The sequence below is a fragment of the Centroberyx gerrardi genome, chromosome 21 (genome assembly GCF_048128805.1).
Source record: "Centroberyx gerrardi isolate f3 chromosome 21, fCenGer3.hap1.cur.20231027, whole genome shotgun sequence".
NCBI classification, from domain to species: Eukaryota; Metazoa; Chordata; class Actinopteri; order Beryciformes; family Berycidae; genus Centroberyx; species Centroberyx gerrardi.
In genome coordinates, this window is record NC_136017.1 from 13,974,172 (window position 1) to 14,001,843 (window position 27,672).

General features: G+C 40.4%; 1 protein-coding gene across 2 annotated transcripts in view; it reads left to right on the forward strand.

Annotated features, from left to right (window-relative positions):
• The window catches only part of LOC139914133 (gamma-aminobutyric acid receptor subunit gamma-3-like), a 78,161-nt gene that overhangs the window by 27,167 nt on the left and 23,322 nt on the right, over window positions 1-27,672 (forward strand). For both annotated transcript variants that reach the window (XM_071902342.2, XM_071902343.2), the window contains 3 exons: window positions 16,980-17,071; window positions 17,492-17,623; window positions 21,925-22,007. In XM_071902342.2, the coding sequence (XP_071758443.1) occupies window positions 16,980-17,071; window positions 17,492-17,623; window positions 21,925-22,007 (307 nt within the window). The remainder of the gene's footprint in view (window positions 1-16,979; window positions 17,072-17,491; window positions 17,624-21,924; window positions 22,008-27,672) is intronic.

Here is a 27,672-nt window from a genome sequence, read left to right on the forward strand (position 1 = left end):
ATATGCATGCACACACACACACACACACACACTGCACAAAGCTCATCTACACTAAATGCAAGTGCACAACCAACCTAATGGAGCAGACTGAGACACAGATTACAGTTTTTCTCATTTGCTTGAACACATTTGTCCATTCAGAAGTTACATTTTCAAAACAGTTCACACACAGGCCTAAACTGAAAGTCGCTGGCCAAAATGACACATTTGGTTTGCAAAATGCTCTAACACTCACAAAACATTAAAAACATGCAACAAAAGCAAATATTTCCATCAAACAACACAACTTGTGGTCAAATTAATATATTCTTTCAATCAATCATTACACAATGGACAACAAAATACAAAATACAGCTATCAATATGAACCGGTTCAACCTTAATTTGTGCTATATGCCTGTGCCATTTGTTGACACTTTACATAGTTATAGTATGTGCCAAAAAAGGCAAGACCTAGTCTTGTTTCCATACTTTTCAAACTCAGAAATGCTGAATACTGTAAATAAAAATAAAATAAACATTAAAAGCAACCAAAGGAAACTTATGGGTGGAAATATCCAAAAAACAAAATAAAGAGTTGAAATACTCAGAACTTCACATTTAGTCCATTCGTTCCTGACGATTAGGCCACAGGTTCTCATCAACATCGCATTGGATGTTTTCCCTTGCAATGCACCGAGGGAAAAACCTCCTTGCATGGTGTATCCATCCCTGGCAGTCCTCTGCACCTATTGCCAGGCAACCAGCATTCATTTCCTCCAGGAGGGACATCTGGTCATATGGCCGGTCATCATATACCTTCCATCTCCAAGCAGAGAAGAATTCCTCAGTTGGGTTCAGAAAAGGACAGTATGCAGGGAGGAATTGCATCATCATACGGGGCTGTGCTGCAAACCATTCATTCACAAGGCGAGAGCGGTGGAAGGCAACATTGTCCCAAATGATGACATACAGAGTCATGCCAGGCCTCAACAGCCCTCTCTCTTCGGGTCTTTCATTCAGTGCATCAAGAAATGTGATGAGGCGTTCTGTATTGTATGGGCCGATAGTTGGTATGTGGCAAAGGACACCATCGTTGGAGATGGCAGCACACATGGTGATATTGGCGCCCCTCTGACCTGGCACTGTAAGAGTGGCCCTCTGCCCAATGATGTTCCTCCCGCGTCTCCTCACTTTAGAGAGGTTGAAGCCAGCTTCATCCACATAAATGAATATGTGATGTGCCCCTTCAGCTTCAAGCTCCATTATTCTCTGAGAAAAAAGCAAATTCATAAAGCAAATTATTCCAGTTGCATGTAACTGTATGGTATGACAAGGCATTACAATAACAAATCCTTACCTGCACATACTGGAGTCTTGCCTCCTTCACGATGTCAGAGTTTCTTTGGAATGGAACTCTGTACAGCTGCTTCATTCCGACATGGTTTCGTGTAAGGACTCGATCAATAGTAGCCAAACTCACACTGTTGATATTTCTAAATGCTCCCTGATCTGCAATTACTGCTGCCTGGATTTCACGCAGTCTCCTGTTCAGCACTAAAGATCTGTCCTCTGCCACCAGTGTGTGGTAGTCTGTGGATTCTATAAAGTAAATGCAAAAAGCAAGTCAAAATTGACATTATGACAGTCACATAAATGGGATTGATGAAACAACTGCATTACTGTAGACACAGTTTGTTCTGCCAACAGGGCAATACAGTAAAGCTGAAATACACAGTGGTATACAGTAACATTGTGACTTACCTATTCTCATTCCGAAAAAGTCTGACAATAGATGCCATAGTGCTCCGACTCAGAATGGGCTGGACCCTTTGTCCAGCCTCTCTAAAGGACAAGCCACGATTGATGACATGGTCAATAATTGTTGCCCGAATTTCATTTGAAACTTGAGCTCTATTTTCTCCTCTTGCTGCGGCTCCTCCACCACGCATGTGAACTCCTCTTCCTCGGGCCCCTCTGCCATGGCCTCTTACTCTCCTTACGTGCCTTTGGCCTCTTTGATCCATGCTTGCAAATAGCAACACAGAGGTGGCATCTTTTATAGATGGATAAGGACTGATTGCTGATTGAAGAGTTGTGCAAAGGAGTTTCACACAGGTGCATAAGAGATAAGTCATTTCTATCAGCTGTGAATAGATGTTTTCTTTTTGTTTAACACAGTTAATCCAATAGAGTTTTGGGTCTTTCTATGAGATCTGTGTTAACTGTTTTGAAAAAGGGTGTGAAAAATGTGTGAAACCAATGAAATAGTGTTAACACATTTGCAAGAGAAGACTTCTGCTGTGCTAAGAAGGTGATGATGAAGATCAAGTGGATCCCAGTTTCATTAAGCGTGTCTTAGCAATCGAGAAGAACTGTAACATGTTGTAGAGCTGGTGATCCATACACCCTATCCTCAGCATTGTAAATGATTGTAATGAGGGCCTATGAAAGATGGATTGATGCATACTCTGATTTTTTCTAAATGTCTCAGCACCAATGACACATTTACTGTATGTACATGTATTGTTCTTGCTGATTAATTATTCTAATTCAGATTTTGTAGTGTGGTGATGGCAGTCAAGCTCAAATCAATTCAATTGCTGTATATACACATATGTCTTAGTATATATGTGCAAACAAAATAGATCAAAACCTATTTGGGAAGAACAAGAAAATGAAGAAAAATACAGTCATCATATGTCAAATGAAAGATGAATCAACCCACAAATAAACCAAAGCAAAGCACTTCTCTCATATCAGCCTAGTTTCTCATGAGGTTTATGCCTAAATGTATCAGGTTGTTGTTTCATTTCTCTTTCTTCTAACCTGTCAGTTCGTCTTTGTCTCTGGCGAATGGGGAAAGATTGATATATCCGGCGCAGACGGCGATCCACAGTCGTCCAGATAACTATGTTTACATGAATAATCTGTGAAGAGATGTCATGCCGAGCCGGAAAAAATGTCCCTGTTTGATAGATGCCAAGTTTCAAAGCAGCTATATGGGTATGTGTGTGTGTGTGTGTGTGTGTGTGTGTAATGGTCTTTATAGGTGTTTGCATATATGCTTGTTGGAGTATGTGTGTGTGTTTTTCTGTAAACTAAGAGACAAAAAAGCATCTGTCTGCATTTAATGTGTTCTGTGTGTGTGTGTGTGTGTGTGTGTGTGTTCATGCAAGTGTGTATGTGAAAAGCATTCCTTAGTACTTCCAATAGCTCCTTTGAAAGTAACTGATAAACACCTGAACTACAAGCACTGCTTGAGTAAGTCAAGCCATTTTTTTTTGTTTTTTGCTTTCTTTTCTCCCACTTTGATCACTTCTGTTTGTCGAGATTCGTTCTCTTTTTGCTTCCTTCACTTCGTGCTGTTGGTGGAGGAGCGGCAGATAAAAACAGACTTGTCATTTATTTCTTTATTTATTTTTCTATTAATCCTTATTCACCCAGGGTAGTCTAGAGATCAAGGGCATCTTTTGCCGAAGACAACCTCGCCGAGATATCAGACGCTTACGCTCCAGACATAACAACAGTAAACGCATTTCATAATAATTAAGAGAAAAAGCCTAAGAAAGGGAGAGAAAAAGAGAAGGCGAGAGAGTCAGGGACGGAGAGAGAGATTATTATTCTCATTGGCACGCCATCAATCCAGCACAGCCTTCGGTCCTGGCACGGAGATGCGGCGTCTATTAGTCACCGAGCGCATTTTGGAGACGTCGCCGCTGACCCCGAAACAGGGGCAGGTCACGGCGATACAGCGCAGCCAAGATTTTAATTTGCTCTGAACGACTGCTGTCAATTCACAGTGCGTTTTTTTGATTTTGTTTATTTGTTTTTCGCCGAAGGGCGGGTGAGCAGTCCACCCTCTAATTATTTCGGCGGTTCTTTTTTGTGGCTAGTGTGGCGCCGAGCCGCAGCAACGGGGCATGACACGGCAACAAGCGTAGGTAGATTGTTTTTTTGTTTTTTGGATGAATGCCGCAGCAAAATCGAACATTTTTGGCTGCAGTAATCACAAAAAACCTCAGTGAAATCCATGATAGATAGAGGATAGATAGATAGATAGATAGATGGATAGATTGATAGATACTAGATAGATAGATAGATAGATAGATAGATAGATAGATAGATAGATAGATAGATACTATTTTCTAACAGTCTAGAGCATGGGTCTCAAACTCGCGGCCCGCGGGCCAATTGCGGCCCGCGAGACGATATTTTGTGGCCCCCACCTTAATATGAAAGTTTAATGTTAGTGCGGCCCGCGAGTTTTATATGGATGGCACTTTACAGTATTGTGTGCGGAGCTGAACGAACCTACCAATCACGGTGGGGTATATGGCTCTCGGGGGTGGGACATCGACCGGGCTTGATGCAAGCAGAGAAACATTTCTCAATGAGTGAAAGTTACAGCAGCGTTGCCATGGAGAGTTTTCTTCCGTGCCTGGCTGGCTGCCTCGTTTCTATTGGGCACACGCAGACATTCGTCCCAGCGCGCTGCGTTCACAACACTTCCAAAAAAAAGATTTTAAAGTTGCTGCCCAGCGGGACATTATACGTATATATGTCTCTCTCTGACAAAATAAATCAAAGTGATGCGTACGCGGCGGGATAAAAGAAAAGTAAGGAACTCAATGTAGCCTAATGTAGTCTGCAGTCACATAGCGACACCTGTCCGTCGGCGATAACAGTCCCCGGTAACCCGGACCAATTATAGGGTCGCACCGTTATTTGTGGGTCATTATTTTTTATTTGCATCGCGCTATTTGCATTGCCTCACACGATGAACACTACATATATTTCTATATGATGTCATTTGTTTTTTTTGTTTCTATGACTACTGCCAGGTCTCTAGCAGCAAGGAGTAGGCAAGAGAAGCCATGTTCAGAAGAACAGTTCATGTTCTTCAATGTTCCATTCATGTTCAGGACAATTCATATTCAGAAGAACCCATTGAGGTTAAAGAACTGTTAATAAAGACGTTTAAATCTTATTTTGTGTTAAAAAATAAAAATAAAGACATTTGAGAAGATTGGAATTTTTTTAACAAAGCTTTTCTTGTGGAATACCTGATGCGGCCCAGCCTCACCCAGACTCTGCCTCCAGCGGCCCCCAGGTAAATTGAGTTTGAGACCCCTGGTCTAGAGCAATAACACTATGTAGAATGTATAGTCTGTTTATACAATCTAGTAGATCTTGTCCCTTTGCACTGTACAGTATGTCAAGTTCTACCTTGTGCTATCTATCTATCTGTCTAGTGAGGTAATATATCACCATGCAAAACACTGTCAAGTAATAATACTGCTTTGTCATTTGCTTTCCTGGCTTGAGAACAAGGCTTTATACCCTTGTTAGCTGCAGTGCCGTCTCCCCATCAACCTCCTGCAGATGTTATACGGTTGTTTTGTGCTACGCCGCAGTAAAAATATGACTTATTGCCCCTTTAAGGACGTCAATACCCAGAAATCATGGAACCTGACATCAGTAAACTGCACACAGCACGCTCTTGTTTACCAACCCGGCCGCTCTGTGATCTGATGCTGGTGAGTCTCTGGATGGATCGCTGCTCGCTGCTGTTTAGGAGACAGTTTGGATCTGATTAAGATCCCAAAAAAAAAAACTGTTTTAAACTGAACATTGTTTCATCCAGAGACCTGGGAAGATGGAAAGTTCAATACAACGACTAGCAAGAAATTCAGTTTTCTGAGTCAAAATGAGTCTGAGTGCATGCCATCTTAAGTGTATGAGTAAAATGCCCATTCAAATTGTGGATGTCGATATGAATGAGAGTGGCTTGGAAGAGGTAGTTCTCTTTGAAGGAGAAAAAAAAACCCCAAAAAAACTAGGTCAGTGTGCAGGCCGGACCCTTCACACAGGGACTCTCATGTTTATTCCTGTTTTATTTATCCGCTGTAATTTGAGTTTTATAACAAAACAACTCAACCTGTACATGCACTTAAACCCTTAAACCCAGAATAAATGAAGGTCTGCACTTTGAGAGAGAGAGAGAGTGTGTGTGTGTGTGTGTACTGTGCATAACTTTCTCCCAACATTCTCTATAGAGCCTTGTAGGTCTTGTACCCTCTGTACAACAGCAACAGGGGATGCACTCACTGAATAATTGAGTCTATAAAGATTGAAGGACATCTTGACCCTCCACTCTGAAAAAGATAGATGGCTATTTTTATGGCAGGGACACTCTGTAACAAGACACACAAACAAGCATATACACACAAACAGATACAGACACACTCACACACACACACACACAAGAAAACAAATGATCTATCTGTCTATCTATCTATCTATCTATAGTATCTGTCATGCATGCATACTCACACACACACACACACACACACAAACATGCACAGAACCAACATCAAAGGCTCCGAGCCTCTTAAGAAGAGACTCTTAAACTTGAAAAGGAACATTGTGTGTCTCCCCCTTTGCGCCTCTTTTGATTTCTATTTAATATTCTTTGCTCATTTTGGGCTGTTCTGTGTTGATAAGTGTTATAAATCTGTGATGGGCTACTCAAAAGCATCTCACTGTTAAATGATCATCGGTGTTCCAGGGTACAGATATGTTTAATATCAGTGCTTTTTTTTAAAAAATGTATTAAAAAATGCAAATACTTGGCTTTCAAAAGTCTCTTTCCGGCCTGTGTTTTGGAATTTCAATTACAATTCATTATTATAATATATTCAGTTACAGGCCACCAGACTTGTGTAGGAGGAGATTGATGCAATTCTAATTGGTCGTAGATACGGGTTGATATATGTCATACTGTAGATTACTTAATGCCCCTCTAAAATCAGATAAATGATAAAAAATCACTATATGAGTGCTGGCAAAAGCAGGAGGGCCAAACCCTGAACAAGCTAGACAAAGCACAGACAGCTTGTTAATCAAGATCCCTGACACTGTAATCATTTTATACCCACTAAGAGAGCGTAAATCAATTCAGTAGGCAATGATGAGATTTAAGATGGCTAAGATGGCCGCGTATTAGCTCGATGATACTCCACACCCCAGGACATCACAGAACGAGTCGATGATGCACTCGCCGCTCACTTGTTTATTGAAAATGGTCTGTGAGAGTCCTTGAACTCCTTTGCTTTGTAATATCTCCAAATCTGGATCATGGGCTTTGCTGTGAGACGGGGCGCTCATTTACAAGAACTGGAAATTAATTTCCAATCTGCCCCAAATTGGAAGGCTTACAGTACAAACAATGCTTTTAATTTCCATACCAAAGAAAACAATGGCTGCTTCTTTTCCATTTTGCGCTGGATTTAACAGAGTAGAAGGTCTGATTCAGAGGAAAGTTACTGTAGAGCCCAAGAATTCTTGTACAGCAGAGAATTAGTGCTTTTCCAGATGTCAAACTTCACTTTAAAGTGCCTTTTAATGTAGTCTCCAACTATGCGTGTGTGTGTGTGTGTGTGTGTGTGTGTGTGTGTGTGTGTGTGTGTGCGCGCGGGGTGGTGGTGGTGTGTGTGTGCACTCACAGCTTTCACATACTTGACCTTTAATGATGTGACTCATTTGGGTGCCGGGAGTGTGAGGCTGAAAATTCATAAGGGAAGCTCACCTGATCGCTGTGCACAAATTTGGCATTCTTCGCCCCTCGTACAGAGACGGCATTAAGTAGGCTTCGCAAGTTAATTTACAAAAACTGCAATGGCATTCACTGCACTTAATTACATTCACCGGTGGATGAAGAACCTCGGTGGCCTGGCAACACGAGTGATAAAATTGGAGACATTTTGTTTTTTTTTAAATGACGTCTGCCCTTTTAAAAAGGTGACACTTTTTAAAACTAGAAGACACTCGGAGAGCGGAAAGCTCCGCCGATGCTGAGAGATTCTTCAACTTGCTGTTACACCCTAACACATCATTCCTACATCTTAAAGGTCCCATATCGTGGAAAATGGGATTTCCCTTGCCTCTTTGATTATAAAGGAGTTGGATGTGCTATCTAAACATGGTGAAAGTATCAAAACACACGGTCACCAACTAAATCCACACAATCCATATTAGAAAACCGAGCCTCTAAACGAGCCGTTTGGACTTCCGTAACTTTGTGGCGTCACAAAGGTTCGCTCATTATCATTTTTGTAAGAAATAATAGACTAACAAAGTGTTTTTTTCAAAGCAGTTGAGCGGTTGTCATTGTTTATTACAGTTTTTTACGATTGCTAGCAACCTTTTATCAGTTCTGTAGTCACATTTTCATAACTCTTAACACAGTTAGCACAACATCGGTCTGTTGCGGGCCATACCATTAACACATTTCTTGTTCCTTTGACACAAAATGCATTCACTGAACACATTTTAAAAACTCTTGAATTTCTTTTACACACAAGCTCAACCAAGACCAAAACTATGGATTTTTACTGCCAAATTTACAAATGCTTTCACACTGTATGTCAGAACAGATAACCTCATGTTCTAAACCTAACTTATAGGCTAAAGTTGAAGTGAACAGCAGTTCACATTGTACATTGAAACACAAATATATGTCCTATATTTTTTTTTTATTGCTAGTGAGAAACAGCTGATTGAAGTTATGCAAATAGACCAATCACAGCTGAACACTGCCAGGGGTGGATAAGGCACGCCAAAAGATACTTCCCAAGGTGCATAGCCAGAGAAAATATAAGGAGTGATGTGGACGAGAACATGTGGCCAAATGCAGAAGACCGGGTAGATTAGAAAAGGACTGTGTATTTTTCTTTTTTTTTCTTCAGTGCCTTTTTCTGTTTGTATATTTTATTTTTACACAACTGTAACCAGCAGCTATACTGCAGATTTTTGTTGATCTCTTGCAGTAATTTCCTATAGCAAATAAAGCCTTTACTGCAGCAATTCTGTAACTTATTCCTTTTTCATATACTGTACATTCTATAAAGTAAAGATGAGTCATTCACTTCTGATATAGAATGTTTGCAAAACATTTACTACACTCAACAAAAGAAAAATGTAGAGTGACTTCAAAAGTAACTGCAGTGCGAAAAACAATTGATTATCAATATACTGTCTATTGTATAAGGGTAGAACTGACACATGTAAAGTAATGCATTTTCTGTAATACCATCTGCTGTTAGTATTTTGTATGTCATTGTGCTGTGATTGACTAAATGTTCCTGTTGGAAGAAAACATGTGCTAGAGTTTTGAAAGAATTATTTGATTTTGCAACGTGTTTGCAGTGTTTTGGTAGAGTTAGTGTATTTTGACAAAGTATTCTTGCATTTTGAAAATTAGTGTTGGTGTTTAGTTTACAATATGTGATTTTGAGCATAAAATTAACTGTTTTGCCAACTGTGTGTTGTAGGTGAGTTGGTGTGTGAAGAGTTTAGAAAAAGTATTATAAGTATTGAAAAACGCTTGCTAGCGATCGTAAAAAAACTGTAACCAGAGAGTTTTCCCTACCTGTAGCTGCCGGGCTGCGGTGTCTCACGTTTCACTCTTGAAATGGTTAGCCAATCAGAAAAGAGGGGTCGTTAATATTAATGAGCCTTAAAGACACAGCGACAGAAACAGCCTGTTCTTGGTAAGGCTCAGAGAGATGCTGGAAAATGAACGTGTAAAAATAGATTGAGAGTGTTTTTGGTACATGACACCACACACACAGCTTTGAATGGACCTCAAGACATAAAATAAAACACTGGAAAGAGAAGAATATGCGACCTTTAGATTTGAAGTTACACTGATTTCTTGACCCTGCAAACATACACTTAAGAATTGGAATCAAGACTCATTCTCCATTAGTATCAGTTATGGTTAAAAAACAATACTCATCTAATGGAAGATCACTGCCAAAACTGAATCAATTGTTCCTTGACCCAAGGCCAATCTGTCCACCAAATTTCATGGAAATCCGTTCGTAAGTTTTTAAGATATCCTGCTGACAGACAGACAAACAAACTAACTAAGGGGCGAAATCAGGCTGCTGCCCTCAACATAAAACTCATTCTACAATATAATAAAAGGTATTCGTTATTATAAGGATTGTCATACACGAGGCAAGTTTTGGGGGAAGCGCACAAAAGAAGAGCAATGGTCCGAGGGAGTGGAGACAAAGGGAGACCCGAAAATCTATTCAAATGTTTCCTGGCAGCGAGCTGGTTGTTAACGACACATCAGAGCTAATGTACTGTAGGTCCTTGGGCACTGCTGCTCCCCAGAGATGCCCCACAGGTTGCCCTGTGTACAATTCCCTTCAGACTTGTTCCTCTCAGGACAGTTAGTTTATTAAAAAGAGGGAAAAAAAATGTTTATTCATAGCATACTGGATTACTGGATCTTCTCCCGTTTCTACTTCTTCCTCCTCCTCCTCTCCTTCTTCCTCCTTTAATCTTCATCATTTCCCCTCACCACTATCCTCTCGTTTTCTCCATTCCATTTCCCTGTTTCCTGCTCTCCTCTCTTTACTTCCTTTCTTCCTTTCCTTTCCTTTCCTTTCCTACCTCCTCTTTCTTTTTCCTTCTCTTCCTCTGACAGTGTTTTTCACCACAAATTGGATTATGTGACAAGAACACCATTTTCACCTGTTCGTCATGTGAAAAGGTTAGCTAACAGTTACGTTTAGGCAAGTAAACAACTTTGGTTAAGGTTATGGTTAGGTTTAGGCAACTAAAACAATTTGGTTAAAGTTGGGGAAAGGCTTTGGTCATAAGAAAGATTTATCTAAAAATGAAAACTTCACTCACAGTAGAAATCTTCTTGGTTTGAGTTGGAAACAAACCCAGGTCATCTGAGTTGAAGGCAGACGCTTACACCCATCCAACACCCTGACCTCCACATTCTTACTTTTCACTGCACTATTTCAATGTCACACTACTGTCACACTCCTTCATGTAACCCTTTCATGGTGGGAAAATGTAGTTCTCTCACTTTTCATGCACAGAGTCCATATTTGTATTTTAAGACATCCTACTACTACTACCACTACTAGACTACTACAACTAGTCCCACAACTACTGCTACATGTACTACTTCTACTACTATAACTACTACACTGCTGCTGCTACTACTACTGCTACTACTACTACTACTACTACTACTACTACTACTACTACTACTACTAATAATAATAATAATAATAATAATAATAATAATCATCATCATCATCATAATAATCATAATAATAATAGTAAAAGTAAAGTTCTTGTTTTAGCTGTTCATTCTCCTTCTGAGAGAGACAAAGGGAAACACAGGTGCTGATTGGCCCTCAGGCCAGACGCTCAGTGAAGCGAGGACGACAGTTTGGGTCATTTTTCATCTTGTGTTCCTTCCTTCCTCACAAACAAAATTACAGTAACAATAGCCAGGGATGCAAATGATTTCTTTTGTTTCCTTCAAAAGGTCTTTCTATTGATTCTCGGGAATGAACAAGACAAAAGCATGTTTACTGAATTAGCTTGTTTGCCCACAACCAAACCAACAACCCCCACCCCACACACACACACACACACACACACACACACAGAAATGAAACGATCTTCAAAATGCCACTCATATCCGCAGGTACCGCACAGTGTTGTTTATTACTCGTTTGACAGAAGTTCATCATTACCCCTGAGCGATGTTTGAATGGTTGTGTTTATAGTTATTTCTGCCCATCACATGCAAAGGAGCATCACTGCGAGACTGCCTGTAGGATAAAACAAAAGCAATGCATTCTGGGTCATAGAGTGTGTGTATGTGTGTGTGTGTGTGTGTGTGTTTGGGGCGGGAGAGGGGAGGGTATGGATGTGAGGGTTATGAGGATCAACGATGTAAATATTTAAACATCATTCCAGATGATATGAGCGACTAAAGATGTGTTTGGTTTGCTGTGTCAGACCGCCCCAGAAGTGGACACAGCGCTCGCAAGATTAGACAAATCGAGCGCTCCTCGTGTTTTTCTTCTCCCTTTTTCTTCTTCTTCTTCTTCTTCGGGGATTCAAAATGTAGTCCAGCGACCAATTTGCCAAGGTCTGGGGATATAAATATTTCACTTATAAATATTTATACCGACTATGCGGCATCGGTTTCGCCTCGAGAAATACATTAGTCAGTGATCTGCGCTTAAGTTTGAGATTCCCCTCGCTGCAAAGCAGAATACAGTAAGAATGCAAGACAGTGTTCTGGAGCGCAGTGGATAGTTGATCAGCATTGAAGCAGAGTAGAGTCCATTATGAGTCAGTTGTAATGGTGAAATATTTATGACGGGGCGAAATGGGCTGGACCGACTTTTATTTGTAAGTTCGCTGAGAAAACCAGCGGAAGGGAGGGAAACACACACACACACACACACACACACACACAGAAAGAAAATGTTTCTTACTCTTTTTCTTGTAGACAGAGTTTCCTAGCTTTTGCGGTTTAATTTTCATTTGTTCATTTAAATCTCTACATGTCCCCACATCAACAAATAGAATGAGGAATCAGTGGGAATGATGGATGTCTCATGTTAATTGCTCATTTAATTACTTTAATATGTTCAATAATATGTATTATCCCCTTTTCGCCAATCCAGCCACGTTTTGAGCTGGAAGTTTACAGTTTGAAAAGTTTGAAATGTGTCTGGCTCAGTATGCGCGATGATTCAGATCGGCATCAAGTTCCAACAAAACAAAAAAAAAAGCTTTAAAAATGGTTTATCTGCCCTATCGGGAAATGTTGCAGTACATAGATGTGGAAAATGTGATTGAGCGGAGACTGTAATTGGTAAGGAGCCATCCACCCCCATGCAAAAATGATGAGGCTGGATAAGGAGGAAGCTATTTGTTCTGACGCTGTTCGAGTCAAGCTAATTAATTTCAGCCAGACTTACTTTGCTGTCAACATCCTTCGCCTTTAATAATGGACTCATATCATCAGATTCTGACTCGGATTTGCATTCCCAAAGGGAGCGAATGCCAGGGCCAATTTTGTTGATTTTACCCTCCTTGGTTATAGGAAGTTTCCTTGCTCATGTCTACAGTGTGCAGAGGGAAAATCACCGCAGCCCATCTGACATCCAAGCTGGTGTGTAGGCCTCATTTGATACAGATACATATAGTGAGTATAAAGAACCACAAACACTATCAGAAGTTAAGGATGGGAGGCTTCTTTCAGCATACACACTTGAGACTGTCACCTGCCTGAAATGTTTCATGCGCTGCACCTTCAGCTTTTGCCCTTTACAGTAAAATGGGTTCAAATCTCACATAAGAAATGATAAATTTTTCATAGTGTGCGGGTTTCCTACCGTTCCCTATAGCTAATGTCTACAATGTAAAACTCAGTCAGGTACAGGAGGGAAATTTATTTAGAGTTTATCACACCCTGAATATTTCAAACCCGAAAATAAATTATTTATACCTTAAATAATGAACTTGCTACTCTCAGTCTTTGACTTTGTGTTGGATGTCCCAGCAGGGAATACAACAAGTCAAACTAGATAATCTCACCTGCAGGTCTTCGCTTCACTGTTTTATGTCAATAGCCTTGAGTAATGGACTCACTAAGTGCCTTCAGTTTCTGACTTTGAGCTGGATTCCCAGGGGAATTATGCAAGCCTCTGTAGTTAATTTCAGTCGGATATCTCAGAACACTCCGGTTCATTGTTTTGCATATAACGGCCATGAATAATGGACCTGCTTCAGTGCCTTGTCTTGTAGGTGTAGTCCCCAAAAGGACACCGTGGAAATAGAAAATCCCCATAAGGGGACTGCCATGCGAGTTAATTTCCGCCCGGCGTGATATGCAACACTTTACGGCTCCCTGTTGCTGCCTGTGCGTTGAATTATGGACGTGTTACCATCAGCGTCTGTCTCCGTATCATTATCCCCCAAAGGTCACGCAGGCCGATGGTGACAATGGGGACTCTGGTTACAGATGTATCAGGAAGGTCAGGTCCCGGCTGTCTGTTTTTTGGAAAAGGTCACGAAGTCAGGAATTGGTGTGTGTGCATGCATGTGTGTGTGCTGTGTGATGTATGATGTGATTTTGTGCGTGTGTACTCCAACATATGGCACATTCATGTTACTTTTCAACACAACATAGGTTAGTAATAGCATATGTTGAGTCTATGTACATTTTTATGAAAGCCACAGGAAACTTAAATTCCTATATGCAGAAAAGCCTCGTCATGTAATTCATTAATTTTTTTTCCCATAAACCCAGCTCAGGTTTTCACTGAGCAGGATTACTCCGACACAATCTCACATAATAGAATTTCCTCCATTTCATATTAACAGTTAGTCCCGCCAACCAAATGTGACTGGCTGAGAGTCATTCCAATTCCAGGCTTGGAATGAGGGAACTGAGTCCGATTGGCTGCAGCACATGGACTGGACAAAACCTCTGCTTGATCACATGACCTAGCAGCAATCTGTGACTCTGGCTTCATTAGGGGCCGGGCAGCTCTGCTGCCGGTCCCTCTTGTATTTGCCAATGTTATTATTCTGCTTCTTCTTCTTCTTCCTACAAGGAAATCTGCCTTCCCATGCATGAAAATAAACAAAACTTTGCACGTAGGTCCAGTCCTATGCCAAACTTCCTCAACTGGAATTGTGGGCTAAAAGTCCTGATGGTGGCGCTACAGCAACCGTCTAAAGTTTAAAACTTTGAAAATTCATAACAAATCAGTCGTATGTGCTACGGCTTTGCAAGTTTCACCAAAATGTAGGCCCAAGTGTGAAGAAATGTTCAGATGCTTCGAGCTGGCAGCAATTATGAAGTCCACCACTCAGTTTTTCTCAAAAACTGTAAAACTAATTAAACCTATCTCCTCCCACATTTTTTGCTCAGTTGACACCAAACTTGCTACACTGCATCTCCAGACTGTCCCCCACAAACGATCCAGCCAGATTTTTGAATTATCAAAAATTGAGCCCACAGTGCATCAAAATGTTTTACTGTAAACGGTACTGTAAACAGCTACTGCAAATTCTCGTTAAATAAATCTTCAATGTTCATGTTCATCTGAATTTTTGACACTAGTTTGAAATCTGCCTTTACATGCATGGACAGCTGTTATCCTGCACCCTGGTGGTTGGCTAAGTCATAGTGTGAAGCCACCTCTAATTTTCCCACTTCTCAGGTAGCTCAACTCGATCACGACTTGCCATTGGTGGCAAAAGTTGTGAGTTTGAGCCCTGGGGGATGCAGAATAAACATGCTTATGCCTACCTATGGCATTGTGCTGTGTGGATTAGAGACACATGATTTCAAAGATGTTTTAATGATAATGTATTTCTCATTCATCCTCCTCTTCTTCTTCCTCCTCCTCCTCCTCTTCTTCCTCTTTCTCCTCCTCTTCTTCTGCTTCTTCTTCTTCATCTTCCTCCTCAAAATGCCCAGCCCCGACACTGCTGCGCAGCAGCTATAATTTTTACTTATAACTGAATGGACATACACCAGTGCCACAACTATCCTCTCCAGATATCTCTCTTTTTCAAGCCTGGTTGTATTTAGCTATTTTTTTGCATAGCCGATGGCCAAGATTGATGATGCTGCAAAGCCTCTATAGAGGCATGTGCAGTAAAAATGTAAATGTTGTCCCAATATAGCAGTAACACCCCAGAGGGAGTTCTTTAGGGTGTGATTATGGCTACAGCTGTGATGTGGCTAAGTATGAGTATGAGGCTGTCGACAGCGCCCAGCTACCCATAATCAATGTAAAGATTCACAGTAAAGATTAACATTACAGTCTTTTTCAGGTATCTCTCTTTTTCTAGCCTGGTCGTTATAGATTTAGCCATTATTTTCGCACAGCCAATTCTCCAGTGAGCGTCCGTCATGGCACCAGCTGTGGTTGTTGTTGTGGTTGGCAAACCCTGTAGTGATACTCCATGTGCTTTAAGCCCTTTGGTTGGACCACATTCAAGACCGGACTGGACCGTTGCCAAATTCAAAAATCGGTCAGGATTCCCGCTGGTATATCTACAGTGTCACCCTCTCCATGTGTATAACCAGTACAGTATAAGTGCAGTATAACCTGTAAAACTTCCTAGAAAGCAAACTGCCTCTCCACAAATAACTCTTCCTCTGACAACAACTCCACACCAGGCTTTTTATTCACATGATTGACAGAGGGCTTATTATGTAACAGGCGATAATTCGTTGACCCTTCTTCATCATCCTTCTGTCATATTGGCTCTCTTAACCATTTATAAATCCCTTTCACATTGTGCGGTCTGTTCCAGTGCAAAGGAACCGGAGTGCTTTCTTACTTCACTAGAGATGATGCATGACATTTGCCCTGCTCCTCCATGTTCACTAGTAAGAGTATCCATGAGTGATTGTTTATGTGCGGCGTATCACAGGTTCATTTGATTTCTGCAATTCCATGCTGACCCAAACCTGAAATAGAGCTAAGGACACTTCAGATACCTCTCCAAAAAACTGTTTTTCTATCCTGTAAATGGCCTTTATGCTCCTTCAAACCTTGGCGAATGGGTAAAAACATACTCAACTTTGACGTTAGGGCAAAATAAAGGGAATTCAAATCCATTTTCCAGGGCTTTAACATTGTGTGCTGAAAAGTATAAAAGAAATCGATGTTGTCCCAAAGTAGACGCACATAAGTCTCTATATATTCCTTCAAGACAACATCTTTGACATTTACTTTACCTGCTAAATAAAGAGATACCGATTCTTATATAATGTAATATTCTTAGGCTAGAACTTTTCACAATTAGGAGTTGGGTCATAGCTGGGGTGAAACAATGTGCTGAAGTAAACCATTTGCGAGCCATTGTTCTTCAATTTCCATATCAAAAGCATAATGTGTGCATGAAGTGTTTCCAACGAGTGCTGCGCTGCTTCGCCACTTTCTTTGATGTGGACACATTTGTGTTCAAACAAACACATTTTCCCTGCCCCTCCAGGAGAACTGGATCAGGATTGTTTAGCACACAGACTTCCATCCACCACATACGATTCTATTTCTGTCTCTCTGCTGCTTTTAACAGGACACATCAGTGCTTTGACTCTTTTTTTCTTCTTCTCTCTCTCTCTCTCCCCAGGAGTACCAGATCGATATTATCTTTGCCCAGACTTGGGTGGACACCCGTCTGCGTTATAACAGCAGCAGCATGCGGATTCTGACTCTCAACAGGTAGTGGATTTTGCTGAAGGCCTTGTGGTGATACTGATTAAAACATGGAACGAATACACATACAGCGAATATTTAAACAGTTTCATAAAATACTAAATGTGGAACTCCTAATACTAATTGTAACTCCAATTAACTGCAGTGACTTTTACTTTTCATCCTAGCAGTCATTTTGTTTCAACATTTTCATACCGTGGATATTTCATTTGAGACCAAAATTCTATTCCCTTTTTGAAAGAAGCCTGTAATTAACGAAGCAAACCGATTGATGCGCTGTGTTCTTCCACTGTCACACTGATATGGTGTGATCCTCTTGTTGAGAAGCGGAGCCGCTTCATACATTTCAGAGAAATCTGGAAGAATTCAGCAGCGCTCATCCCGTACCTTCCCTTCTCCCTCTTTGTCTCTCTCCTCGTCAAACAGCAACATGGTCGGCTTGATCTGGCTCCCCGACACTATCTTCAGGAATTCCAAGAACGCCGACTCCCATTGGATAACGACGCCCAATCAGCTACTCCGGATCTGGAACAATGGAAAGATACTGTACACACTGAGGTAAAAGCCTTCGAAAACACCTGAAAACACACACCTTCACATTGTTTTCCGCATATAGTCCATATGCGTCTGTAGCAGGGGTTCTTAAATGTTTTGCAGCCCAAGACCCAAATTGAGCAAGGTCTACCAGGGACCAAGATATGAGGTATAAGACCCCCTCTACACCTGGTATTATCATGCGTCCTGGCTGGTCAGATTGTATCCGGATTATAAAATCCAGGTGTAAATGCATCACAGATGTAATCACCCAAACCACCTCTGGAGGTGGTCAGAGACAACCAAGGTGTATATGCAATGGCAACTCCAATCCATATACAACTATGATAACAATAATAATCGATTGCATGTGGATCCTACTAGGAAACACATACAAAGTATAGAGGTGGCAGGTAGCTGTAATATTACCTTAAAATGAACTAGGAGAACTTAAAGTAGAGTAGTTTGTTTTGAATAAAGAGAAGAACTGGATAGTTAGCTTGAGCAGTGATAGCCACCATGGCTGAACAGACAGAGAAAGACTGCACCTCTGTTTTGAAAGGTAAGAAAATGTGCGTATACCAACGTGAGTTCCGGAGCGCTTGCCAACTTTCTAAGGGATGTAAATAATAAGAGGGTAAGTGATGTGCGCTGCAATCGGAAAAAGGAATCTGATTTAAATGTGAACACGAGACCCATTTTAACGCCGGATGAAAATGTAATCTGGCTAAATGGTATCCAGCGGGTCTTAAAGATACTATGTTGGGACCCAAAAGAAATATGTCTGCGAGGCCTTTGAGCCATCACAGATAGTTTAAGAACACTGTAGGCCTCTTTTTCTGGGATTTCAGGCCATGATACAGTAGTACCTTTTTGAGGCAGTGGAGATGGGCAATATTGCCTCCAGCAAGGATGAGATTTGGTAAATAGGACAAAATAAATGGAAATTACATAACAGGCTTTAAGGAAAAGAAGTATTGTGAAAGAATACTGCTGTTGATGGCTGCACTGCCTGTAAAACTGGGGAAAAAAGGACATTACTTCAAAATGTAGACAGTGCATCATGGCAATTAGAGAAGAGAATATAATATGAAGATGGAGGGTTAAAACATGTCAGGTACTCACAGCAACCTTTAAGGAAGTACACAAGGCTAGTCCATGCCTTTCGGCAACCCGCTGAATACAAGAGAAAAACACTGTGAGAATTTATGTAGGAGGATTATGCAAGGAAAAGAAAAATAAGTTGCATTACAAAAAAAAAGAGAGAGATCATATTTCCTTTGAGGTGATCAGAGATACTGTACAGGAGATGGAATTTAACAGAAAAAGCTTCTGTACACTTGCCTTAAAATAATAATCAGCAACATTTTCATATAAATAGATGTCCATTTTGCTACTTTCTATTGACATAGCACAACAGTACTTCAACCTAGGTCCAGGTGATGAACATTTTTTACATCTGCTGTAGGTCTTTCCCGGGAAAAATCCTCTGGTGCACAAGTAGGGATGCATGCTGCGAGTCCGGCAGCAGCAACAGCTGCTTGTTTGGAATAAACAGAAGAAGAATAGCCACCATGGCTGAACAGACAAAGAAAAGATAAACTCAAACTGCATCAACAGAAAATCCAAGGAGAAAGACAAAGTCACAGTACTGGACACACTGTTTGATTGACAGGTGATCTCTGGGAAGTGCAGAGCAGAAAAGATGGAGACAAAAAAAACAGGTTTGCAGGATTACCACTTTAATATGAGTAAACTGTCCTTTACTAATTACTTTACTTCATACAAACACCTAAAACATACTACAGTAACCTTACTAGACCTAATCTGGTTTAAACCCCCAAGAAATGAGGAACTTGAGGATTACCACTTTAACCAGGACTGCCGGCACACACACACACACACACACACACACACACACACGCATACTGTTGGGGTTCCATGCCTGCTTGTCCAACCACTATGCTGCCACCATCTAAGTAAAACTGAGGAAATTGCCATAGTTAATATGGTACTTCAATACAATCAGTACATGAAAAGAACAGCCAAAAGTGAAAATATCATTTTATTAAGGAGACTTGTGTCCTCGTTTTTTTCCCTGTGGTTCTTTTTCTTTATATTCTCCATGGCTTATTGTTGAAAAAAAAAAAATCACTTTAGCTTAGAAAACTCACACAAAGTCATTTTAAGGTGTAAAAATATAAGACCTTGTATGTGTGAGTAGTGGATGTAGCTTCCCAGAGATGAGGGATAGAAACTTCTTCCACAACATGCTGTCTTTCTTCTCCAGTAGCTGACAGCTTCTCTGTCTAAGTAGAATGACACAGAGGAAAAGAAAGGTCATTCAGTTTGTGTGCTGTGGTGTGTGTGTGTGTGCTCATGTGTGTGTGTGTGTGTGTGTGTGTGGGTGTATATGCCCTGACAACTGTGTGTCCAGAAAGAAAACACTGCGGGTCGATCAGGCAGTCATTGTGTGTTTCTGTGTGTATGTGCCTGGATGCATACGTGTGTGTTGTGTATATGTGTGTGTGTGTGTGTGTGTGTGTGTGTGTGTGTGCGTATGAGTCTGTATGTGTGATAGGATTGCAGTAGACAGGATCTTTTCAACTTGAATGGCATCTGAGTTTATGAACCCTCAAGCTCTGATATCAGCTTTTCTGTTTTGAGGATCTAATTTCACCTCCATTGACCATTTCTAGACCAAGTGTTACGGCACTTATTTGTCTTAAGTGGGAAATCTCAACCTGTCTGGTGCTCCAAGGGCCAAGAATTATGTGCAAATGGTGTTTGAACTCGGTGTGATTCTTATCCAAAAAGCAACTGAGTGCCAAGCAGCCGGCATGAGCGGTTTCTGCTCCTGAACTTAAAGAGAAACTCTGCCTGTGTTGCAGGTGTCATTCACGCTAGAAAGAGTATAGCCTTCCTCTCAGTGTGAGTCCCTCTCCTAGACTCAAACCTGCAAGTCCTGTGCCAGCGTGATAGACAGCTGTTACCCACTGAAAAAGCACGTTCTTGATTTTGAGGAAGACAGCGTTTCTCGTGGAGAAGAGAACTGCACTCGGCAAGATTTTTATGGAAAAATAAACCCGTTTTATCGGTCCACAAAGTGAGGCTGCGATAGAGAAGAGCGTCCCGTCCCCACTAACTGAGGCGCTGTAGATTGAAAAATCGAATGAAATTGTTCTGGGTATGGACACTTCACTTCAGGAAATGATGAATCGAAACTTACGAGCGAAATATAAACTGACTCCTGAACAGCAGTGAGCAGTGGTCCGTCCGGAGAAAACTGGACTCACCAACGTTAGATCTTTTGTCTCTATCATCCCTTTGGTTTCTTTTGGTATTGAGCATCACAGACCGGCCGGGTCGGTGAACATGAGCATGCTGTGTGCAGTTTACAGACAGTTATCTTATAGGATTTCTGAAGTTGAAGTTTGCAGCCACAAAAGTTTCCAAGTGCAGCTTTAATAGAATTTTCCTGTCTTGCTATTTCAAATGTGAAATTGCTTTAAATGTTCATGTTTATTGGCTGGTTTTCCTGGCATGGCTCAAGCCCAGTCTGAGACTATTTAAGGAAAACCTTGGTAGCATTTTAGTGTCCAGGTGATGTATTTTTTTCTGAGCTGTAATTGGTATATTCCCAATTCTTTTGATCCACCTACAAAGTCTAGCAGCAGCCTTAGCTCTCTGGTTTCTCACTTTGGGTTTGAGTTGTTAGTGTTCCTAAGTATTGACTGTGCTTTCCAGGGCCATAGGGACTAGCCATATGATTTCTTAAATTGAGTAGGATTCCCCTTTAGTCTTCGCATGTGAAAGCAGGCCTGTGTTTTGACAGAAGGGCTGGTTTGAGATCCGTATTCCTCTCTTAAAACATATGGTGTAGTGACCTAACCAGTGATCATGGGTCAGTATGTTTTTAGAAGCTTCGCGCCTCTGGGCTCTGACCTATAAGTTAATGCCGCCTTCGCAAAAAGATGTCAGATGCTGATGATTAAACAGCTCTGTCATTTTGAGGGATTTCGCACATCAACAAAGCAACCGAGTGTGAACCTGCACCATCTGGTTTCTGCCTGGCGTCTCGTACGTGCTTTTTGCAAAAAGTACAGTATGTGAAATGAGCAATGATGAATACGGTGCATTCATACCATGTGTTTCCACGAGCGAGAAATGCAGGATGCACGCCACAGGTTGCACTCTGGGAAGGCCATGAACATATCGAGGAATATCTTTGTCTTGGTTTTAACTCCTCGCTCTCTCTTTCTCCCTTTTCTCTCTCTCTCTCTCTCTCTCTGTCTTTCTTTCTCTCTCTTTCTCTTCCTCTCTAGGATGACCATCAACGCAGAATGCCAGCTGCAACTCCATAATTTCCCAATGGACGAACACTCCTGTCCTCTCGTCTTCTCCAGCTGTGAATATTGGCAATAGCATGCACACACACACACACACTCAAACACACATGCATATTGATGATGCCTACACACCTAACACCTGCTGTACTGTACACTTAAGCACACACACATCCATCCATTGAGGAAGCTCAATAAGAGCTGTGCTGTAGACGTGATGTTGATTACATATCTAGCATTAAAATGACGGTTTTAAGAGGACGCATTAGAAGCGTTTCATTCAGATTCATTATTTAATGTCTTAAGATTCAGTGTGCAAAACTGTTATCATTCCAACCAGTGATTTAAGTTTCCTACTATCCTTTAAAAGGCACCAAAATTAGCATTGATTTAGTGCAATCAATCATTTTGTCGGAGTACGTGTCTTTTTTGGATATGATTTCATTTTGCAATGAAATTCCTTCAAACTAGTTGGTAATTGTTAATTACCTGATTGGAAATGTTAGCGACCGCAAATGGACATTATTTGTTAATGGCCATTTTTTAGCGTTTTCTCGGCTCTGACTTGACAATTGAACATTTTCCAAGCATGTACAATTTTTTTCATAGTGTGATGAGATTGGAAGTTAGGCAGCGAAAGAGCTATCGGCAGCAAATGGGCTCCCATTATGCTTCTGCTTTCAGTGAAAGGATTGGCAATTACAACCTGTTCCACTCTGTTCATGGCCTTGTGAACGGACCAATCTTGAGTTTCTAGCCGCACTGGATGGGCAAGTAGGGTACATACATGATTTCTTGTTGGTCAGCATTTTCAAAAAAAAGTACCTAATGAGCTTTGGACGAAACAAAACCATTGAAAACACATTGTAGAATGTCAGAAAATCCATGGGTGTGAATCCCTGAAAACTCTGATATCCTTCCAGAAAACTCTGAGAGTTATACTAAAAAGAAAGCAGCAAAAGTAGGTTACAGAATTTCAAACAGCAGTGGTTTCATTTTTTTTTCCAGTATATCTCTTTGATTTGACCACTCAGCAAAAATGATGTTATATTTCATCAGTTATGAAACAGATGCACCATATAAACTATGGCAAATGCAGCTAGAATCCTAGATAGCAGCATCTTTCTACAAATTGAGACTGTCCTTAGGATGAATGTCTCAGAGTGGGAACTCCAAATCCCCCCGAAAAGCTCATATCAGTGTCTTCATTCAGGATTTCTTGATCATTCACAGGAAATTACAAATGGAGATGGAGCTAAAACACTGTCAAAATCGAAAGTGTGTATACTGGAACATGTTTATTGAGATATTCCTTGGAGACAGCAGAGACGATATCCATAGCTGCATACATGATCAAAGTCGACTCTTTTTTTCACACTCTTTTAGAAAATGTAAAGCTAATTTCCAGATATGCGCACAACACTCATAAGCTATTACCATTCATGCACATGCTCAGAGTCCACTCAGACCTAGGCTGGAAAAAACCCCAACATGAAACCATTTAGATCAATCTGAAATTATAACATAACATGAAAAGCGCTCAGATACCGGAGACGCTCAAAGTGCGTTAACTAACTGAACAGCAAGTGTTTCACTCAGGTCTCATCAGTCTGTTTTGCATAAACATGCTGCCTGCCTACAAATTACATATTCTCTGGCAGATGGTTTGTGAGATGAAGATCTGGTGCAAAGGAGGCGGGAGAAGAAGCAGATCAGAGATGACTTATTGTCTCTCTCAGTCGTTGTACATCAGGCTGACATCTGATAATGAACCAGTCTGCCACGCTCACCCCGCACTCTTATCCAATACCCTAACACACAGTCTTTTCTTATATACTATCAACCTCTTTAACCCCCCGCCCAAGAGAAATGTTCCACTCAAGACATGTGGCTGTAACATGCTATGATAGTATATGAGCCTTAGGAAGCTCATTTAAAAGGCTTTTAAAATGTTCTGTCTCTTCACCGTAAAGTCAATTAGAGAGCTCCCCATTATGGCTGTAATCCATTTATTGAGATAGGACATTATAAACATTATGAACACGTTGATAGCCTCACTTACAATACATTCTGATTAATTCTCAATATTCTTGCAATAGCAGACATATTATACAAGCTTCCGTTAAGCAATCTGAATGGTCAAAGAGTCGTTTCAACCATGTTTCTAATGCCCATATCTGTTACTGTGCCAATTCTTTGTAACAAGGGAGCTACTTGGCAATCTGTCTTGCTTTCTCCTGTTTCTTTTATGTATGTTTAATACTTTGGAGAAAACTTTTTGGACAACACACATGCATTGGCAACTACAATACAATACCCGTAATACTCATAATCCTAATGAACTCCTTCTGGGGTATTATTGCTATATTGGTACAACATTTACCCTTTTTATTGCACATACATCTATAAAAGCTTTGCTGTTGCATCACAAATGTTGGCCAGCATGGAGGTCCTTTAGAGAATTGGATATGTGAAAATAATGGCTAGATATATAACAACCAGGCTAGAAAAAGAGAAATATCTCCAAGATAGTTGTGGCGCAGGTGTATGTTCTGTAATGTTATAATTAAAAGTGACTTTAGCCCTAGTCTCAACTCTAAAGCATTACAAGTTGTAGCTTGAGAAGAGTCAGATCAGTTAAGCCGAACAAACAGCTGTTTTTGATTGAATTTGAATTGTTAGCTATAGCTAACCAGCCAGCAAGCTGAATTACCTATTTCAATGTTATTTAAGGATAATACCAGTGTTTTTTTAGTTTGTGCTAATGGTCTAGGTTGCCTCTCTCCTTTACATTATTCCTGGTGGTGTCTGCACACAGTCAGTATAATTGGAGATATCAGAGCTTGTTTTCCTCCCTTCAGAAGAAGCCATTTGCTGCCATTCATTTTTGTACAGTATGAAAAACAATTTCCACAGACTTGAAAATTGCCCGAGATAGATAATCCATCATAGTAAACACGAAGCCTTAATTTGGTTTTGTTAAAGTTTCTGTTTTATTGTTATTGTGCTATTGTCATTGTGCTCGAGTTGAGTGTTTTCATATCAGTATTGCGTTACGCTCTGCCTCCTGTCAATCACCTGACACCCACAGGAAGAAATGGAAAGTCTCCTCCAGGAAATAATCCCTAATCCCTCAAAACGTTGCCATACAAATTTCTGTCACATCCATGTCTTCTCATTTGCCGTTAGCCAGAAGTTAATTTCAAGCTAGGTTTGAGGTGTAGGTGCATTTTAAAACTTCAAAAAACAAGAAAATGACAAAAAATGTACTTATATATGGCATGAATTGCAGAATGATTGAGGGAAATGTAGCTATAACTCTAAATGACACCTGCATTCTCCTTTAACATGCAACTATTAGCCACTACTTATGCTAGCTTCTACTATATGTTAGTGTGCAAATCAGATGTGTTTACTACAAGACCATGATGTTAACTGACTAGATACTATGATGTGCTAGCGAACAAGCTAACATTATCGAAACATAAAATCAGTTGTATCACTGGCGAAATGATCAGTCAAAAACAACACCGAAATGAACCATGTGTATTCAGTTGTAGCCTACGTTTAGAAACACAACCAAAAGCTACCACTCTTCACGACATAAACCACATCTAAAAATTGTACTTCTAAGTAATTGAAGCCTGTTTACAGGTGTCAATATAGAGAACTGGGCATGTAATCCTTAATGCTCGTGGTTTGAGCATATTCCCACAGCTGCTAACATTGGAGTTTAACTGTTACTGACCTTCTATACAGCTGTGCATGCTGAAAAGTGTAGATTTTCTACCCAAGTGAAAAATTGCTTTGAGTAAACACTTTTCTTTCCCCTCACTTTGTGATGACTTCCTATCTTTACTGAACACACTACGCCTGAGAGAAGGGGGAGAAGAATAATATTAGACATAACTCCTCTTACACCCATGCACACACACATACTGAAGGTAGATAAGTGGGGTTTTCTAACATAGGATAATAAAGTGGGTTTCAGAAAGTTTGGGAAATCACAGAAAAGTATCTAAAAGTAATTTATATCTGACGCATACACACACACACACACACACACACCTCTTAAAAGGAGGATGAGTTCTCATAACGATACATCATTGGCTGAAATCTTGACACTGTACTCATAACTGGACTTTGTTTATAGATATATGGTGAGAGCAGACATCCCATGTCTTCTTTGCTTGGAGGATAGACAGGCAGAATATTAGAGCCAAGGCCACAGAGGACTGTAATTTATGACTTTGTGTAAGAACATGTTGCTTCAGGGGGCTTTTAAAGGCATGAAACATGGGGAACATTTTGTGGCGATGGAGATACAGTAGTAACACAATGGTAATATTGCCAGCGGTAGACATCATTATGAAAAGAAGCAAAATAAATATAATGATGGCAATAATTTTTGCTATCTACTATCTACTGTCTCAAAAAATGCCTCTATTGTATTATGGACTTGGTGATCGCTCTCCTTGGTTATAGATGGTTATCCTCTAAATGAGACCATTTACATAATTAGCCTGATTTCCACTACAGGGCCGAACAAGGCCAGCCATCGACTTGCTCATTATCACTGTCACTCAATTTTCCATGGTAATTGCTTCAACTTGTGTCAAGTGAGCCCAGATATATTTTTTAAATACAAATACCATTGTTAATGTATAATGTTACTGATGTAGCCTTCATAGAAATTCTACTTTTTATGTGCTTTGTGCACAAATGTTTAACTGTTGCTCTACCCAGCGAGGAATTGCTTAAATCCTGCAGTTTTAATGCTAAACACATGCAGGATGGGTAAACTCCCACAATGCCCTCCACTGTAAAGCATCTTGAGCAGGTCGTGGCCCTGGTAAGCTCCATTTGGCCTCTCCATGGAAAAATACTCTAACACTTCAAAATAGTATTACACTGCAAAAAATATCTATTTAAACAAGTCAAGGGCAGGAAATCTGCCAAAGCAGCACTTGTTTCCAAAGCAGTCACATTTTCTAAGAATTTCCTCGAATCAAGTGACAGTATCTTGAAATAATGGAGATCCCTCCAAGAGAGTGAAATGTCACTTGATGCAAGAGGATTCTTGAAACCGGTTGATTTGCATTGGAATCAAGTAAAATTATCCCACCCCACTGGCACATTTTTTCTCTTGCTTTAAGAAAAATAAGATTAATACTCGACTAAATGATATGGAAAGATGTTTTTTGTGCTTTGTACTCTATTCCATGCAAACAAATTGATAGAAGTTGATCAGTGGTTCTGCAGCCCACAGGTTACTGGATTACTTTTGCAAAAAAAAAAAATGTAGCATGGGTGCAATAGAGGAAAAAATCCCAGAATGTCAGAATAAAAGCTCCATGCAACACTGCTATGCAAAATACACCAGTTTATTGATTAAGCTTTCGTTACAAGACCTTCATCAGAACATGTGAAATATGAAATAACACCATATAGATTTCCAAGAGCAGGTGTGGATAAGTGTACACACTGACAGGTGCACATAATTAGCAATCAAGTCAATCAAGCATCATCACTCAGAATCTTGAAGATTGACCAATAATATAAATATAACAGTTCCATATACAGAACACTAGACATAACAAAGAGAAATATACAAAAAGTCAATCAAACATCATTAGCTACAGTCATAAAGATTGACCATGAGTATGGTTACAAAGCAGAAATTTAACACTAATCTCATGACATGGAACACTGATCAATACAATCGAT